The sequence below is a fragment of the Pelobates fuscus genome, chromosome 2 (assembly GCF_036172605.1).
Source record: "Pelobates fuscus isolate aPelFus1 chromosome 2, aPelFus1.pri, whole genome shotgun sequence".
In the NCBI taxonomy this organism is placed as follows: Eukaryota; Metazoa; Chordata; class Amphibia; order Anura; family Pelobatidae; genus Pelobates; species Pelobates fuscus.
The window spans coordinates 161,336,685-161,356,826 of record NC_086318.1 but is presented as its reverse complement, the minus strand read 5'-3'; the positions used below and the strand labels follow the sequence as shown (position 1 = coordinate 161,356,826).

Here is a 20,142-nt window from a genome sequence, read left to right as displayed (position 1 = left end):
AGTACAAACAAGAAATTTGTCCTCGGTGACTGACTATTAAATGCTTTATAGTGCCATACGTGGTTTTTTATATATTTCAGAAAATACTGGTCTCTTCTGACTTTCAGACACAATCATCTCTAGAATCCACGTATAAAAAAAGCTGAAAAAAATCCAGTGAGCAGAAGTTCTTTTGGTGAAAATGCCTTTTTAATGAGAGAGATAAGACTAACAGTGGTTGTAGTAATCAATGCTATGCAGAAGAGTATGGTTTTACCTGCCAGACTTTGAAGTAGATGGGTCAAAGCAGCAGGCCACACAATGTTTTAGTTATGAAATTGAGTTTACACTGGGCACAAGTGCACCGATTCTAGGTAGAAGTAGATGGGAAGAATACTGCCTAGTCTGATAACCTTGGACGCCTGCTCTGACATGAAGATATTAGGGTCAAAAACTAGTAAAAGCAACACGAATCAGTGATTTTTTTTTACACTTTAATTCAGGCTAGAGATTGTGATTTAATGGAGACAGGAATATTTAATTGTTTAAAGGAACACTATATCAGAAATACAAACAGGGTTATTTGCTAAAGTGATAATTCAAGGTGATTTCAAAGTTAATTTCAAATAGCTGCACAGTTTAAACATAAATATAACCAACAAAAATGAAGACATATTCACTACTGATAACTGTATATACCAGAAACATCAACATCAAGATTGAATACATTTGGTAATTACAAAAGCTATTTATTCATTGTAGATATCACATGTGAATGTGACAATGTGACAATTAAACAGATCTTCAGTTATGCATATCGCCCGCAAGTTGCATATATAGTTAACACATCCAGCAGACTCTATCCTACTGACATAGCTTTATATTATTTCATTATGTAAACAAACTCATGCTTGTTTTATTTTTTCATAATTATAGCTACTTATTGTAGTTTAAATTCTGAGATAAAAAATGGAGGAGTTCTGAACAAGACTGGACATGAGCTTGGATCCAGGGTTTACTACTTTTGTAAACCAGGATATACAATGCTTGGTAATGGCAACACCACATGCATAAGAAAGCCAAATGGAATGTACGAATGGGCATCTCCAATTCCAATATGCAAAGGTACGTGATATACAAAATGGAATATGCAAAACCAATTTTTGTTAGCTCAGTAGTATACTGAAATATTATCCAATGTCCTAACTATGTAAACGTATTTCAGTAAACAGAATTACTTCTAATTAATAGACAATCATTATGTGTAATACAAGTATACATTCATTTGAATTATATATCCTAAACTATTAAAAGTCTGCTGTTTTGTGTGTGGGTGCGCAATTGTTTGCTTGAGTGCATGTCTGTGAGCATGTCTTACTGTTCTATGTGTGTTTCTATCTCATTTGCTGAGCTGGATAACAAATTATTCTTTTTGGTTGAACAAGTATTATTTAATTATCCATTCAATCACTTATTTCAAATCTTTCATAATCATAGAATATTTTTGGAACAAGTACTTAATATAGTACTTTTAAGAACATGTTTTCCTGAATGTCGCGCTAATATTATAATACAAGGCAAATTTATTCTGGAAATCTAATATCATATTTTTAAGCAATGCTTATTATATAAGTTCAAGTGTATTTCTTGTAACTATCCTGTTCTTACCCCGTCCTAAAGAATAACTACACATTATTTTTATAAAGATATATAGACCCTCCATGTATAGACAATTGTGAATGGCAATTTGGGGATTCATTAAAAGTTATATATGGTGTGTTAACATATTTAAGTACCCATAACTCTAATTAGGTGATCTGTTAACTCGAGGTAGTTTACTAATCGATAAGGTTACACAAAGATAAATTATAGATAGATAGATATAATTTTCATATGTCACGTAGATTGGATTATCTATGTTAGTCCAGTAGTCAAGATACTAAAATACCAAAGTATTGCAGTATGCAATGATACATTTTTTTTATTGGACTAACATAATACTTAAAAGACAAGATTTCAAGAGTTTTCCACTCTTCCTAAGGTCTGAAGCAATACTGATCAATCTAATAAAGTTTAACACTTAAAACAACTGATGTTAGAGAAGGGAAGTTTGTGGGGGTTAGTGAGGTGTCATAACTATAAGCTGTGCCTACCTGTAACGCAATAAAATGATCACATCTACTGTGTGCAAGTAGAAAGATGACTTTACATTGCTTGGAAAAGTACAGATGTTTAAATTAACCAGTGCAAGTGTTCCAGCCCTAATAATATTTAAATGTATGTATTTGTTCCCATAAAACATGATGTTTAAAACACTCAACAATTATTCACGTTTTCAGCTGTATCTTGCGGGATAGCCCCGTCTCCTGGAAATGGTTCTGTTTCTGGAAATGAATTTACTTTAGGAAGCAAAGTGATATATGACTGCAATGAGGGCTACAGATTACAGTCAAGTCAGCAATCAACAGCAGTGTGCCAAGAAGATGGATCATGGAGCAATGTTGGGAAACCACCTGTTTGTCTGCGTACGTCAAAAAAAGCATTATTTAATTTTCCTATGTAATCATATTGAATGCCTTACTGTATATTTTAAATTAATTTAATGCAAACCTTCAAAAGCAGCTTGTATACACAAAAAAAAATCTTCATAAATAGTTTATACCTATGTTGCCGTTTCGATTTACAAGGAGGATTCATTGCATTTACTGTACGGGAAGCAATGTGTAAAGCAGTCAGTTTGAATTACCTATAAAAGCAAAACTAAAACAGGATAATTCGGTCAGGACAATGCGTCTGACAAGGCAGTTTCTGATGAAATTTGAAATGATTAAATCACTGGCTCAATCAGTTTAATTATAAGACTACTATCAGTATTTAACTTTAGACAATCTCACCTTCTGGAGGAATGTAAGATACAGAGCTGGCCACTCCAGTTTTAGCACTAGCTAAAATAATATTAAAATAATATTAGCACAGTGTACATTTTGTATTAATTCAATATAGTTATATCAAGCCACTTTTTTATATAAATGTACAAAGGACATTATTGTCTCCTAACACATGAATTGCCATGTTATGATTTTTATAAGATGATCCACACTGATTGTTTGTTTACATATTTAACATACACTTTGAAACCATAGAGGTTTAACCATAAATGCATCTTGAGGCAAGTGCACACATTCGGATGAAGGAATTATAATGCCCTTAATAAAACTAGTGTTCATTAATAGCAATAAAATATTATGGTCCCTGTGTATTTTATGATTTATACAACTTTATGAAATGCATAGACCCAAGACTGGAAAGAGTACTGTTTGTGGAAAAAGAGTTCCAGAAAAGGTTAAACGTAGGACATTCATGCCCTAAACAGCAATATTCTCTGTAGAAAGTAGTAATGCATATTTGGAACCAAATCCAGCTGTCACTGCTCATATGTGTATTACCAGTAGCTGGGATTAATGCTATATAAGAAGTAAGAACTATCATATCTAACCTATACTGCATCTGTAGAGAACTGCTCCCACAACTGGAGGTGCAGCATACAGTGAGTGCAAGGCCAGGCATGGAGATCTGCAGATCTTCCCACCAGCCCATGTAACTGCATGGGGACTAAACAGGGCTAAGCAGTTTGAGCAGAAATTGCAAATAAAATGTGTTTGCAAAAAACAAACTGCATTTGAAATGTTTAAAATCATGTGTACATAATTGCGGATCATAGCTCATACCCTGTCAATCATGCATACATGATTGTCAGTGTGAAGCAATTAATAAATAAATATTATATAAATAGAGATTCTTGTACTGCCCTTTGTTTTTTTTTCCCTCCGTCGGCTACCCTCACTTGATTGTTGAACCATATGGCTGGAAAATGCTCTTTATATTATGTATTGCATGTTATTTATATTATGTATATATTTTTCAGTACATTGATTGTCTCATTATCATGCCCTGTTGTTTTGTCTGAATTGGTCTTCACAAAATGACTGCATGCATGGATTCAGCCAAACTGAAATGTCTCATGGAAAATTTTAGTCCAGTGAAAAAAGTTTTTTTGCTTATTCCAGAGGAAGTGATTGAAACTTAACCAAATTTGTTTCGCTGTGCATTGTTACAATGGCATCTGATGTTGCAAGATATTTATTTGAGTGTGCAATTGTGTATACGTCTATATATTCGATATTGCAACAGTAAAATACACAGTGCAATGTACTCATGGGTCCAACAGTGCAACCTATTTATTAATTACATTTGACACAGCAATTTATTTAATTATGAGTTAATATATTGAACTGTTGGATGCTTTGCTTTTCTTGGATTCTTTGAAGAAGGAGTCACTTTCATGGCAGTTTATGTAATTTTAATTTGAGTGTATGGGTTATATTCTGCGTATGTATAGCGGCATGTAAAATAGGGGTGTCTGACAGACATACCTCCTATCTTTCAGTTTATGTTTGTTTCAATAATTTTTCTTTTAAACATTTAATAGTTAAAATCATTAAGACATATTTTCATGGCTTTCAAGAACAATATGATGTTTTGATTTTCATTTTCATTACAGCAGAAAATGGCTATATTAATTAGCCATTCCCAAGATCCTATCATGATATAAGGCCTTTAATCAATATAAATGTTTACATTTTCATCTCAACGCTTATTTTCTATGTGAAAAGTAAATTAAGCTGCCAAACCTTGTAATTGTCTTTTTGTTCTGCTAAGCTCTGATCACTGAAGCTTCAAAAAGTAACAATGATTGATACATCTTTTGAAGGCATTTTGCCATTTAGGGTATAATAAGTTCAAAAGCAACAAACAACTTGGTAAGTCTGATCGATCCAGTGTCATAAAATAAGCAGACATCCTGTTATAATTTACTGTTTGAAAATATCAGGCTGACTAATAATTATTAATTTTAATATTAAATCAATCTCTATACTTAATGGATTAGGAAAATAAAATTATGTATTTGCAATTTCTTAATATTATAATACAATCACTCATAGTAGCTACAATCACTCATAGTAGCACTAACCATAGGGAAATAATCCTTCTAGAAACATGTGTTCCAAATATTGTCAGAACTATATCCAGCACAAGCATTTTTCAACAAGAATTCTATTCACTTTACATATCTTAACAAAATACCACTCCAACAGATTAGTAATGCGAAAGATTGACATATACATTATATGGAAAAACTATACTGCTTTCTTTTCAGATAGCTCACAAATGTTTCACTGTATATTGAAGGTATAGATTCTATCTTCATACTCTTTTCAGACCAACTCGAATCAAGATCTTTAACTCGAAAAGAGCTACTACAGTTTTCACAATTCCACGTGCCTTATATTCATATGTCTGTTGGCTTTCGGCTATTCTTCCTCACAGAGAGTTATATTAGAAGTGATATTATAGTTATAGTATAGAGGTTTAGTAATAACATTTTTTAGGTTCATATTTTTTAACTTGGCACACAAAGTATATTAACTATGGGCAGCATAATGAGAGTAAAATGTAGTGGTAATAAACCTTGATTGCATGAGTTCTATAAACCTACTTTGATATAACCATGAGAGACAATGATAGTTTGATAACAGAAGGCGTGGGGTCAGTTGCTCATTCATGTAAGGACACAATAATGTATCATTTATAAGTAGCAATTTGATAACTGCAGCAACAATCCCTATGGCACACATAATTACTCCCTGGTGCTTGCATTACCTCTTCATGCAGACAAAGGTCTTGACCAAAGTGATACAAGAGTAAAGAGGACTACTGCTATATTATCAAGTCTTGAAAAGGTTACTCGGATATCATTCTCTGGAAGTGTTGATCAGGTCTGCATGCAATCCTGGTTAATCATTATTGCTTGATTTTGTCTCACTTAACTTTATGTTCTTTTGACGTGCTGATTCTGACAATGGCTAATCTCTCTACTTCTCCCCTAAATTGGTATTGTGCATGGATAAAACTAACAGATACTTTTGGTACTCTATACAGTTGTTGTCTCCACAGACAGACTCAATCTCTGTTTAATTCCCCATCTCAAGATACCCGTATACCTAACAGACTACTTAACTGTTGCCAGATCTAGAATATTTTCATTCTTGCTGTTTAAGTTATATACCAGATGGTTAACCATTGCCAATCTTGGTTTCTGTATCTTTTCTACTTTGCCTTTGTTAGGGATTTGACCTATATCTTGCTGAAGAATCCTCCTCAGATCTTGACACTTACACCATGAAGTGTGTATCCCCAAATCACTTCAGTAAGATGAAGTGAGTTGGTTTTAGACTGTCTCTTTAAGAGTTTAATACTAACCTAGGTGCACCTGTTGCTTCCAGTCTGAACTTGTATGATAAAGTGGAAGTTTGTATTACATGCAAATAAGGAATACATGTAATAGCTTTTGGCATTTGAACTGATTTGAAACAAATAGTTATGGTCTTCCTTATTAACATAAGGAGACATATGATACCCTTTTTGCCACATTTATGGGCATCCTTTAATCCTATTTATCAGTCAATTCATAGTCATAGTCTATAATATTATGTCTCAGTAAGCTGGGAGCCATAATGTTTTGTAATGGTGGTGCTATTTTAATTATGTTACCAAGTACCGTATCTTTCAGTCTAATATGCCAGTGATTCTGTAAAAGTGGTTTAATGGAAAGAGACATGTGGTTATATATAGTAAGCAAAAGGAGACCCATTAAATAACTATTCTATTTTAAAGAGTTAGGAAAATAAATTCAGGTCTTACAAATTCTTCAGAGTTTTTCACTTGTGAGGTGCTTTTTCCAAAATTGCATTTGGCTATCCTGTAATGCTCATTTTGTATGGTTTGGATAAATTTGATGTGGTGTTGAGTGTCTAAATCAAGTTTTTTATTTATAAAAGAAAATGTTTTGTTAAATGTAAGTACCAAATCATTATATAAGCTCATGTGGGGGACATGTCTCCATTATAGAATAGGATGGGGCCAATCATGGCTGGGAAGAAACCATGGAAAAAGGCATATGGCTGAAAAAGGAGAGGAAAAGTTTCAAGGCCTGGAATGATGATTTTTTTGTCTGAGAAAGGTAGAACAAGCGAAGATGTGACAAAGACGCAGAGAGAGCGCAGATTTGGCTAGATCATGGACAGAACTAAATTTGCAAAATAGACTCATGTATCAAATATAATCATGTGCAACAGGGATATATGGATACCTTTTCATACAGGATTAATTAATGCAAAACAGTATGTGAAATGTTGCAATCATTGTGACACATTATCACACCACCTTCCACCATATGAATGTAAAGTTATATTAGACATTATGCGTCACAACAGTGAATAATAAATAATTACATCAAGAACATTAATATCTTATTTATAACTATTTAGTGTTCATAAATTATTCTGGATAAAATAAGTTGCTTAATTAGTATTTGAAATACTAAAAGGTTTTGCTTTTGATACAATTCCCTTTAAACAAACCTTGACAATGCAGAATAAAGCATCAATTAACATATTTTACGTAGATAAAAGAAACGTACAATTAGTCATTCATTGTAGAGGCAAAAGTTTCTTACAAGGACAAAGTCATGTTCTGAGAGAATAAACTTTTTATGTCCAAGTCAAAAGTACATTTGTAACTAGGGCATAAAGGTTTTCTTTACTAAACATCAAACTGTGGTAAGTTGAGAAGGGTTGCAAAATATATGTTAATATCCAAGTAAAAAAAAAAAAGAAAATGTATCCAACTCAGCTAAATATCTCAACCAACTGATCAATCCACTCTCAATTCATAGTTAAATAATACTTGAAGAGTAAACCCTCTAATATATTATGTGTAGGAATATTTAAAACTCATGATAAAGGTCACATGTTATAAGTAAAAAATATTTTGATGTGTTATTTCTAGTTTACCTAAATCATTTGCCATTTGGCTTATCCCTCCTGGAACATAAACCCTGTTACATATCTTAGTATCATCGGCAAAAAGACATACCTTACCATCAAGACCTTCTGCAATATCACTAATAGAAATATAAAAGAGAATGGGTCCAAGTACAGATCCCTGAGGTACCCCACTGGTGACAAGCCCAAGCTTCGAATATACTCCATTGACTACAACCCTCTGTTGCCTGTCACTCAGCCACTGCCTTACCCATTCAACAATATTGGAATCCAAACTTAAAGATTGCAGTTTATTGATAAGCCTTCTATGTGCAACAGTGTCAAAAGCCTTACTGAAATCTAGGTAAACAATGTCTACTGCACCACCCTGATCTATTATTTTAGTTACCCAATCAAAAAAATCAATAAGATTAGTTTGGCATGATCTCCCTGAAGTAAACCCATGTTGTCTCTGATCTTGAAATCCATGTGTTTTTAGATGTTCAGCAATCCTATCCTTTAACATGGTTTCCATTACTTTCCCCACTACTGAAGTAGTAATGGAAACCATGTTAAAGGATAGGATTGTTGAACATCTAAAAATACATGGATTTCAAGATCAGAGACAACATGGGTTTACTTCAGGGAGATCATGCCAAACTAATCTTATTGATTTTTTATCAGGCCTTCACTTGTGAACTCCCTCTGCTTCCTCTTGTCTCAAATCCCCAATAGATCATTTAGATTGTAAGCTCACTGGCTATCTAACTAGCACTTTATTTAAAAGAACTTTAATGGCAAGATTTCAGCTTTTATATTGCCCTCTTTACTTTTTGTATTTGCTTGTGTGCATTACACTGTTTATTTTTTCCAATTGTACAGCGCTACAGAATATGTTGACACTTAGAGAGATGAGAGATAACACTATGAAGATTATCAATCTTATTAACCAAGTCTGCCACTTTTATACTCCTTCTATTCTGCTGAAATTGATTTTTACAGGGTAGATTGTTCTTTACATTTACAAACTGTTAAATTTCTGGGGTTGGGACCACAATGGCTTGGATCCAATATTTATATTCTAGTCCCACAGCTAACATTGCAGTTAACGGACACCTAAACCCTCTGGAATTTACTCATATGGGTACTAGGCAGTGTTGTCCTTTATCCTCCCTTTTATTTGTATTCATTCTCACACCATTTCTTCAAACTATTTGCAGTGACATGGCTATCTTTGGTATTTCCTTTGGGGAGAATTTTCCACCTTTTAGGTGACTTACTTTTTTAAATTAAAAACCTCAAATGTCTCTACCTGCTTTAATGAGGGAACTAAGTACTTGTAGTGATATTTTCAGTTTTTAAGTTAATTTTGATGAAGGTGAAATATTGTTGATTGATACTTCTAAAGCTAATGACCTACGTTTGCTTTTCTGTTTTAACGGGCTAATTACTAAATTAAACATTTAGGAATACATTTTACTGCCTCCTTAAATAATCTGTATCAGGCAAATTATGTCCTGCTACTGAATAATCTTATTTTAGTTCTAAACAAATATGGAACTTGTCACAATTAAGGTGGTTTAGTATAGTAAAATGATGTAATTATGATTATTCGTCCTTGTTTGTTATATATAATTTAGACTCTACCTGTAGAAGCCCCTATGTAACATGATAACATAGTTATATAAGCTGAAAAAAATACTTGTGTCCATCAAGTTCAGGCTTTCTCACAAAGTTTTTTGCTATTTTTTGTTGGTCTTGTATAAGGCGAGTCATTTTTTCCACAAGCCTTGTTCTCAAGTGATTATGGGAAGCATGTTCACAGCCCATGTATGTAAGCCTAGTCGGGGCTAGACATGTTCTAGGCCTATAATATCAGACAACAATGCGTTATGATGCTGTAGTAGCTCATCATACAAACACATATGACCACTAGAATTTAAAATAATTTCTCTTTTATAACATCATCCCAGGGAGTATATATCTGTCAGGGTACCTGAAGTCTCTACCTCGGAGGAGGTTAGACTTCCCGACGTCCGTTCTCTCAGCGGGGCTGATTCATCTAATCCTCACAGCTCTCATAGTCTTTCCCACGCCGGCCGCGAGAACCCCACTTCCTTTAATGACACGACGCTCAGGAGCCGACGTCATGACGGCAATCACATCCCGACCTGTCAATCTGGTTCGGAACAACGAATCTGGGCTCGGCAAGGGCGGAGCCATGATTTAGAGAACCAGGGTATAAAAGAGGGATGTGGCTAATGGTTCATTGCCCTGTCGTGGTTCTAGCTTGTCTGGTCCCTCAGTGCTCTTATGTTTATCGTTCTATCTGGTTTTGACTCGGCTTGTACTATCGTTCCTGTTTACCTCTCGTGTCCTTTGACCTCGGCTTGTCTCTCGCTTACCTGTCCTCTCGTTCCCTCGACCCCGGCTTGTCTCTGACTATTCTCTGCTCTCTCCTTACGTTAGTCCGGCCATTCTGAGGTCCGGTATACGTACATCTCTACTGTTCGTACTCTGCGTGTTGGATCCCTGTCCCAATCCTGACAATATCCTTAAGGATTTGTTAGCGATTTAACATCTCTAATATGTTTCCAACACCCAGATGTACACAACACTGCATTATGCCCTGTACTTCCTGATTCCCTGTGTGGCCAATTCCACCGATCTACACATCGAGACATGTGTGTCTCATTTACTCTGAAATTGATTTCTGTTTTTATTTGATTTCCACATGATCTTCAATAAAACTTTGATAAACTATTTTGTATCTGTTCATTCAGCTGTATATAATATTATTTGGGCCATAAATCATCACAGACTTCCACATTCTACACTTACCAAACCTAAATTATTGGGATGAACATTTCTCTTTGACTGACACTCTTATTATGCAGTTGCAGCTTTTTTCTCTCAAATTGTACAGTTGTCTTACCTTTTTTTCTTTTATTATTTGGTTTTCTATTAATATATTTGCGTGTCTTTCACTCTTCAATAGTTATGCTTTTTTAATGCGTCACAAGCATGTTCTTAACGGGGCTATGAAAGTCCCAAGTCACTGCTGGTTCCCATTGTTCCATGTCATTCCGGCGCCCCATTAATGCACATTTTGGGGTTGCAGGCATGACGTGGATCAATCAAAAGTCACATAAAGGTATTTAAACTTCCCTGGTCCTATCTACTGTGCCTTATTGTGGTTTCTGTTCCCAGTACCTTTTAGTGTGCTTCTTGATTCCTTGTGTATATTCTAGTATTGACCTTGGTTTTGTTACTAGTCCTACATTTATCTTTATTCCTCTCCAGTGTTGTTTGCTTGTGTGACTGATTACCATGTACCTGACTCTGGCTAGTTCTTGTTTTCACAGTCTCTCCATTACCCTGAACTCGGCTTGTATTTTGACCTTGCTTTTTTCTCAGTTTAACATTAAGTACGGTCATTCTAAGGCCCTGTAATATGTTTATTTCCTTGTTTTGTTGCTTGTTATCCTAAACTCTCTGTTGGGATTTTACCTTGCGATGTATTCACAATGCTTGCCTTAGAAAGTGTCCCCCCATGTATATGAATATCCAACTCTGATGGATATCCTTATGTTACATGCTTATAGTAAGCATCTGGTTCCATGAAGTGTCAAGCAGGAGTCTGTTCTTTTGATACAATATATATAATCTCAGCAATATATATATATATATATATATATATATATATATATATATATATATATATTTATCTATTTTTTAACCACAGAGGTGATTTTAACTTTCAGTGTACAACGTATTTACATATGGCTAACCAGTAGTAGCTACCATGGTAACTGGTAACCACATCAATGTTGGTGGGCAGGGAATGCACACATGCACCATATTTGGTGTTTCCAAATATTCTCAGTGTGTGAGTATGAGTAAAGACTAATTTTTGGAAGTCCTTTAAATGCTGCCACCTAGGCATATTACAGATTATTTTTTTGTTGTTGTTTGCTGGAGATTTATACACACACACACATATATATATATATATATATATATATATATATATATACATATATATATATATATATATATATATATATATAAATCTCCAGCACTCATATATATATATATATATATATATATATATATAAATATAGAAAACCCCTGCACTCCAACTACAACAAGACAAAAGATACCTGGTGCTCTGAAAAATACCGGCACTCAAGGATTTTCATACGTTTAAATCTTCATTTATTGCGAAGGATAAATCATATTATCCTTCACAATAAATGAAGATTTGAACGTATGAAAATCCTTGAGTGCCGGCATTTTTCTTCTCATATATATATATATATATATATAAACATGTACCTCATGTAACGCATTAAAGCCAGTCTCATGCTAAATTGTCATTTGATAAATGATCTGCCTTTGATTTTGTAGCCATACATTTACTAAATAACCCCCAAAGTCTTAATAGTTTTATGCATATTTAAATCTGAAGTATGGTGTGCATTCGTTCTGGCTCATTAAAGCATCTCAATGAGACATGTCCCCTTCACAAATGCTTAGTATAATAGGTACTGATGTACATGTTTAAAAGTCAGAAAAATCAATGAGGCCTTAACTTTAAATAAATCTGTTTTTATGAGCCATACAAGGTATCTAAGAAGCTAAGAAAAACTAACAGATTTTAAGACCAGGTCAGTGACTTTATTAGATTTGACATATTTGGTTAATTGGATGTAAATGGGGTAGTGTATAAAGAAACAATGTTTTCGTTTATAATGTTGTTTTACATATATATACATATATATTTAGTATTTTATACAGATAATGACTAATATCAGTCCAAGAAATAGAAATCACATTATTAATATTTTGGAGATTGTGAAGGATATAAAATGCGCTTATTAATGTACTGCAAAATAAATACATCATCTTTATATAATGCATTTATTTTGTAGTAAACTGATTAGGGCCATTTCAAGCCTAATTCATCTGAATCAATTTTCTTGAAACTATTTAATGGCAAAATTAATCTGAAAAACTATAATGTATGAATATATGAATTTCGAATCAACACCACCATTTGTTGGGGGGCAAAATCCATTTTGGAAAATCTCTTTTTTTTTCTGTGCACAAGTCTACTTATTGTTTTTTTAGTTCCCAAGTTATATGTTCAAAAATTATTATTTTTTTTTACTTGTGAAAATAAGGCAGTTGTTCGGTAACCCAAAGTGATGAACTCAATTCATTTCATTACAGATGCAGAAATCTATACAGCTTTACTGTCATTTCAGTTTTACTGTCTGTAAAGATGGACATTCTCCATGATAAAGAGTGCTGACTATATTTACTCTCTTTAAAATTAAATGAAATTGAATGAAAATAGCTTGCAAAAGTTGAAGATATCCCGTCTGCAGCATTTGCAATCCCTCCCATTTTAAGCCTGCCCACTAATTTTGTAGTTGTCCAATCACAGACTTCTCAATGCATGTCAATGAGTCTTTGCGAGGCAGGTGCTCTGGGTAATTGCCTGCATTTTGAGTTTAGTTCCACTGAGCTAAACAACTAGGAAGTAACAGGACTGGTTGGCTCATTGACAGCTAGGGGGTTTGACAAGGTTCATTTATAAAAGTGCCAATTTTTATTGAAATCTGACTTTTTATAAAATGAAAAAGGAAATAATCATCACACATAGAGCACATCAGCAAGGAGTCTGGAGTATACATTGTTACTAGTATACATTTTCCCACATGTTTTTTTCATGGTACCTAAACAGTCTTTGCATGTATTACTTTACAGACGGACCATGACATTTATATTAGTATTACATATCTTTTGAACATTTTCAAAACCAGCTTGGGTAGCCTTCATTATCCAATAAATATGATTTGTGAAATTCTTCACTATTAATTAATCACATTGTTGAATATAAACCAGAATAGAAGTATTGCCATCCCAAACTACATTGATTAGCCATTTGGAATTTCATCCTTTGGCACCAACAAAGAAATGATTGATGGGAAATAGATGTTTGATAACTAGGGGACAGTCATTAAATGTTGATATTATTCACAGATCAAATGAGAAATGACCAAAAAAGGAAAAAATTGAGGGGGAAAAATAATCTATAGTTACATATTTAATAAACATAGATTTTTTTTTGCTTCTATTTCTCACTTGATCTGTGAACCACATGACAGTGAAATATATCTATGAGTGTATTGTAACATATTACAGCATATTACACCAGACAGTGTACTGTTAATTTTAAATGAACGAACATCACACAATGTGCTGATTCTATGAATTCAGCATAAAATATCTTACGATATATCATACATTTCATTTCAAATGTAATCACAATGTACTCTTTTTTATATTTGATTGGTTGAGTTTACAACTTTTTTTTTTTTTTTTTTAAATTCTTTATTTTTGTAGTGCATTTCAAGGAAGGAAAAGTATAACATAAACCTGAGGTACCCCGACGGCAATCCTCAGGCCATTTTGCAACAAGTATAACATTGGGGTGTATCAGACATGCATGCACAATTTTAAATTTTTAAATTGTTGAACTCTTATAACAAATTATGGTACTTCCAAATGATTCATCGATGTGAGTAACTTTCATAAGTTTTACCATTGAAGGGAGACAGGTATAGAGCATGAAACGTAACGACTGAAACGGTCATTGGTATATGTGAGCGGGCCGACCTCTATCACTGATGCCGCATTATTATGTGGTCAGGTTTTTTCCATTGGCCCCATTACCTTTTCCGAATCAGAAAGCAGGGCTTCAGGAGGGTGGTTTACTTGGAGCTTCGCAGCTCGTAGTCGCCATATGTAAGGGCGGGATTATAGTGGGATAATCCCAAACCTGCGGTAGCTGTGCAGGAGCATATTACATGGTAAACGGGTGCGGTTAAAAATATGTGCCCATTAAGTTCCAACAGCACAGTTAAATTGGTTCATATTTCTATCAACGTTTGTACCAGTTACCTGCCGTAGGGCTAGTGAAAGTGCGTCTAAGTGGGTATGTCAATTAAGGGAAGCCCGGGGTGGTACCTGGTGGTATACATTACATTTGCGGATTTTGTAACAGCGGGTAATACCCATACATTGCAAGCTATGTGAGGGAGGCATCTACAGTCAATTATGGTAAACCAGCGGGGGGTGACATGGTGGCAGTGCAAGGGTTGGTATCGTGCGGTCATTAAGGGTATAAACAGGGCCCGTGTCACCGCATCGGTGGTCACCAGCCAATAGATTCATCCTGGTCACATAAAACTCAGAGGTACTTTCTAAACATAGTGAAATTGCGGGAACTAAAGGGTTGAGATAGGATCTTGACTACTAGCAGTGACCAGGTAGTAACAACAGAGTGGCGGCACACTAGGGGTTATTGTGAGCGCTTCCCAAGTTGCGTGGCACCCTGTGTGCTTTGTACAGTTTAAGCTACCCTCAAGTTGCTGATTTCGGTCCTTTCAATTAAACAGTAGAGTACCTCAGTGGTTACCGCTTGCGGTTATGCTAGGTTTGTGAGAGATTGTGCGGTTTAAGGGTACCCACCATACCTGCTAGGCTGGGTATTACGTTGGGTGAGGCTAGGGCAGGTCTGGTATGGGGTACCGCTCATCCCGCGCATTGCTCAAAACGATATTTAGGTAACCACATTACAAACACATGTACACATATATAAAACTCTTAACAGAAAATAAACTGCATGGTGAGGCTTCCTGACTGTGTATGAGAGTAGGCAAGTCAGTCGCATATCTCAATCAGTGTGCAAGCGATTTAGTTGCATTGTGTTAGTCAGCATGGGAGGTTAGGGAACAGTATCGTGTAATTCCACCCACTATCGCGGGGGTCTGTCATGGTTCGCTCTGGGGTAAGTGCTGTGCCGTACATTGTGTGAATCTAGAGGGTGCGTGAGGGGGGACCGTATCTATCCTAGCTAGCATCAGCCTGGACATTGGGTGTGTGTCCCGTCCTCTCTTGGTCAGTGACCTATTACTGCGGGGTAAGCCAGTGTCTGGAGGTATGGTGAGGTGAACAAGTCGGGTGATCTAGTGTGAGTGTGTGGTCAGGTGTGGCCTGGTGTGTGGCAGCGTGTATGTTTCGTGGCCATCGGCAGTGACGTGGGTGTGCGTGAGTGAGGTATGGCAGGTCCCCATCGGTAGGTGATAGGGGGGTAGTGAGGCTATTATATGGCCCTTCGTGTGGGAGTGGATCTGTCTGTGGGTCCCGTGAGGTCTGGGAGGGTCAAGGTCCCGCTGTGCCCTGGGGTGGGGGGCGCCATTCAGGAAAACAGGTAAATACATTACAAGTCCAAGGAGAAATCGAGGTTTCTAGTAGGTGTCTCCGGGGTGTCTGCTGGGGTGTCATACCAGCGGTTTCTAAGGAGCCTACAGTCCTCGGTGTGTCACGCATTTCAGGTAGTGACCGCAGCGTAGGACACAGGGGTTGAGCCTCTCGGGATGAACGTGTTGATTTTTGTCAGGTCCCAAGTATGATCGGATGTGTTCGGGTGAGGAGGTTCTTCCTGTGTGAGGGAGTCTTGTGGGATGCCCAAAGTCCGCAGAAGGTCCGGTGCGTCCTGGATGTCGTGGATCAAGTGGGAGTCGTTTCCCTGTTGTATACTGAGAGTCCTGGGGTTCTGCCATTTGTAGCTGATTCCGTTTTGGTGGAGCAGGGAGGTGAGTGGTCGAAGCGACCTACGCCAGGCCAAGGTGCCGTTAGACAGGTCGGCAAAGAAGGTCAGACCCCTGTTGTCAAACTGTAGTGGGGTTTTGCCCCGTAGGGCCATGAGGATCACTGATTTATCTCTCCAAGTGCGGAACTTGACTATGGTGTCTTTTGTGGCTGAAGGTGGTGCCCTGGAGGGTTTAGGGATCCGAAATATGTCCGCGGGGGTGATGGTTTCAGGCTGTCCATGAGGCAATATGGCTGCTATCATGCGCCGAATAACCTTCGGCAGCTCTGACTCCGTTATTTCGTCTGGGAGCCCTCTGACTTTCAGGTTTTGCCTTCTTCCGATGTCTTCTTGTGCCGCAAGCCGGCGTTCATAGAGCCGGTTCTGCCCCTGTAGGTCCTGTACTGCCTTTTGTAAGGATGACAGGTTCTGCTGGTGATTCTGTGAGGACGTCTCCAGCGTGGTGATGCGGCTTGTCAGGCCTTGTATTTCTCCCCTGAGGGCATGTACATCAGTTAGTATGTTCTTTTGAAGTTCTGCCAGGAGGGATTTCAGTACCCCTGTGGTCACTAATTCAGCGTCGGTGCTTGTCCCTTGGGGTCTGGCCCTCTGTGGCATAGCTGGAGCTGGTGGGTAGTCGTCCTCTGCGTCTCCCGATAGATCATCAGAAAAATCAGAGCAGCCGCCGTGGAGGGCCGCCATATTGGGCTCTGTCGGGCCTCGTGCTTGCCTCCACATATCTCCGATTGTCAGCCCAGAGGTAGGTTTTGCTGGCCCCGGTTTTTTGTTTTTCTTTCCCATCTTGCTTTAGGGGGGATCACTGCAGCCTTTTGGGGGGTCAGTGGTTAAGTTTGGTAAATTGTAAGCCGTTTTCCGTCGTGTTTTGTCTGGAGCTCCGTTTTTTGCGGCCGCTCTCCTCGGCAGTTAGGCTCCGCCCCGAGTTTACAACTTTTAATACAAATCCCGCTATATTTCTAGAACTAACTAATTCTAGATGTATAAAGAATTTTATTTCTGGCGCCTTTCATAGCTCTCTGAAATGCTGATATGCTGACTCAGGAGTTAGAATCCATTTAACTTGACATTTTCTTCCAGCTGTTGGATTAATGGAGCAGTTACCACTGACATGAGAAATATAGATTTACATCAATAAGACACCAATCCAAAATACATTTTTAATCCTGCCTCAAAGATATTATTTGAATGATGTGAAATATAAAATATTTTCTTTCTATCTACTTATTCTTGCACGATACAACACTTTCATTAGATCCATGTAGTGTAAAAGCCATGTTGATAAGTTCTAATTTACACAATACTATTAGTTTTCACTGGTATCTTTTCATTGAGTTTGCACTCTGTACAGACTGGCTGAACACTCTGAGAAGTTCACAATCATCTAAAGCACATGCAATCAATTACTCTAACATACATCCATGACATCTATTTTCATTTTCATACTGAAAGGGATTCTGGGTGTGTTTATATATATATATAATTGTATGTATGTATGTATATATATATATATATATATATATATATATATATATATATATATATATATATATATATATAAACAAATAATATTCTTAACAACTAAAACGTTAAGAAAGCCTTATGTTAAAAAAGAAATAATAATTAAAAAATTGTCAATACTCAAATATATGAATCAGGTTAGAATTTGTATATAGTGTTGTTTGGTTGGATGTGGTGTAGATTACAGCAAATATTAGATAAGGCTACTTAAATAATTTGGAAGGAGTAAGGTACCATCTATATATGCATTTGTAATGGGATTCTAAAAGCGCCACAGACTGCGTTATGCTCCGTAGTGTTGTGTTTTGTTTCTAATATAGATAATATAAGACATTTTTGAAAGACAGGTGTTCAAGGCAATTACCTGCATCTTGAGTTTTGCTGCACATAGCTAAGCAACCAGGAAGTAACAGGAACGGTTGTCTGATTTGCAAAGTTAATTTATGAAAGTGCCAATATTTATTGAAATCTGCACTTCTTGTAAATTAAAAGAAAAATCACACTCTTCACATATACAGCTTTAACGTTCTTACTTAAGAACATAATATGAATCTGTGTTGATATGTTGGAAATATACACCCGTTTAGATAGATAGATAGACAGACAGACAGACAGATATATTTGTTTTTCAATATAAAAAATGGTATGTAGTAATCAGTGTAACAGCTTAATTTATGAGTTTTATTATTGTATAGTCTTGCTTTATATTTTTTGGGATAAAAAAAAAAAAAAAATAATTTTATTTTGGAGTAGTTTGAAAATGTGTTTATCAGTATACATTTCTTTATTGTGATATAATATGGAAGTTTTGTTCCAGCAACTTTCTTTAATACTATTGCCCTAATGTCTCATTATACTATTAGAGATGCAAAGTATATGTGACATGTTTTCAGGAATAAAAATACATTTTTCCGTGTCTGTATTATCTTGCAGCTATTACCTGCCCAAGCATGGATTCTCTGCTTTCAGAACATGTCAACTGGAGGCTGGTTTCAGGATCATTAAATGAATATGGATCTCAAGTCCTGCTGAGTTGCAGTCCTGGTTATTATCTCAGTGGAGTTAGACTTCTGCAGTGTAGAGCTAATGGAACGTGGAGTGGAGTAGATGTCAAACCAGCTTGTAAGGGTATGGATCAGAAATTTATGAATTTAAGCTTGCATAATGAAAATGGCCCTACTTGTTTCACTATCATAATAATAACAATAATGTACTCAATGACTAAAGGATTTTACAAGACAAAGGAATGGGAAACATTTCTGATTTGCATATGTATACACTGATCAGCCACAACATCAAAAGCACTAACAAGTGAAGTGAATACAATTGATTATGTCATTATAATGGCACCTGTCAAGAAGTGGGGTATACTATGCAGCAAGTGAACAGACACTTTTTGAATTTCTTGTGTTAAAAGCAGGGTAAATTGGATGTTTAGAAGTCTGTGTAAGAGCATCTCCCAAATGAGAAGTTGTGGGGAATGTTGCTGGTACACAGTGACTAGCACATGCGAAAAGTGGTGCAAAGGAAGGAAAACTATTAATGATCAGGGTCATGGGTGCCCGACACTCATTGAGTGTGTGAGAAGTAAAGGCTAGCCAGTCTGATCTGCTCACAAAGAAGAGTTACTGTAGCTCAAATTGATGAAAAACTTAAAGACCAAAAAAGACAGCTAGACAACTGCAAAAAAGCAATGGTCTCAGGTGGGATGCTGTCTATTCCACAAAAAAAACTTTTTTTTTTTTATCAAAGTAAAAAGAAAAAAGAGAAAATACCAGTACTCTACCAACAAGGTGGAATAATGGTAATAGTAGTGAATAGACACACCATCCAACTTTCAATTTCAATTCAGCTTAGTCTAAGTAACTAATGCAAGAAAATGTATTTGTTTATTCATAGTCTATAGTGGTGTTGTGTTTTTTATTTGTGTCATGACTTCTAAAGGGTATATTATACATTATAAGTTTATTTCCCACTATTACCATTATTCCACCTTATGGGTAGAATACTGACAATTTATCGTCATTTTACTTGTTAAGCATTTGTGGAATGTGCTGGAACAACAAACCTGATCAATGG

At 36.1% G+C, this 20,142-nt stretch overlaps 1 protein-coding gene across 1 annotated transcript in view; it reads left to right on the top strand.

The window, feature by feature from the left end:
• CSMD1 (CUB and Sushi multiple domains 1) overlaps nt 1-20,142 on the top strand; it is a 1,854,468-nt gene that overhangs the window by 1,712,314 nt on the left and 122,012 nt on the right. The window contains exons 49-51 of the mRNA XM_063441118.1: nt 916-1,104; nt 2,319-2,504; nt 18,997-19,191. Of these exons, the coding sequence (XP_063297188.1) occupies nt 916-1,104; nt 2,319-2,504; nt 18,997-19,191 (570 nt within the window). The remainder of the gene's footprint in view (nt 1-915; nt 1,105-2,318; nt 2,505-18,996; nt 19,192-20,142) is intronic.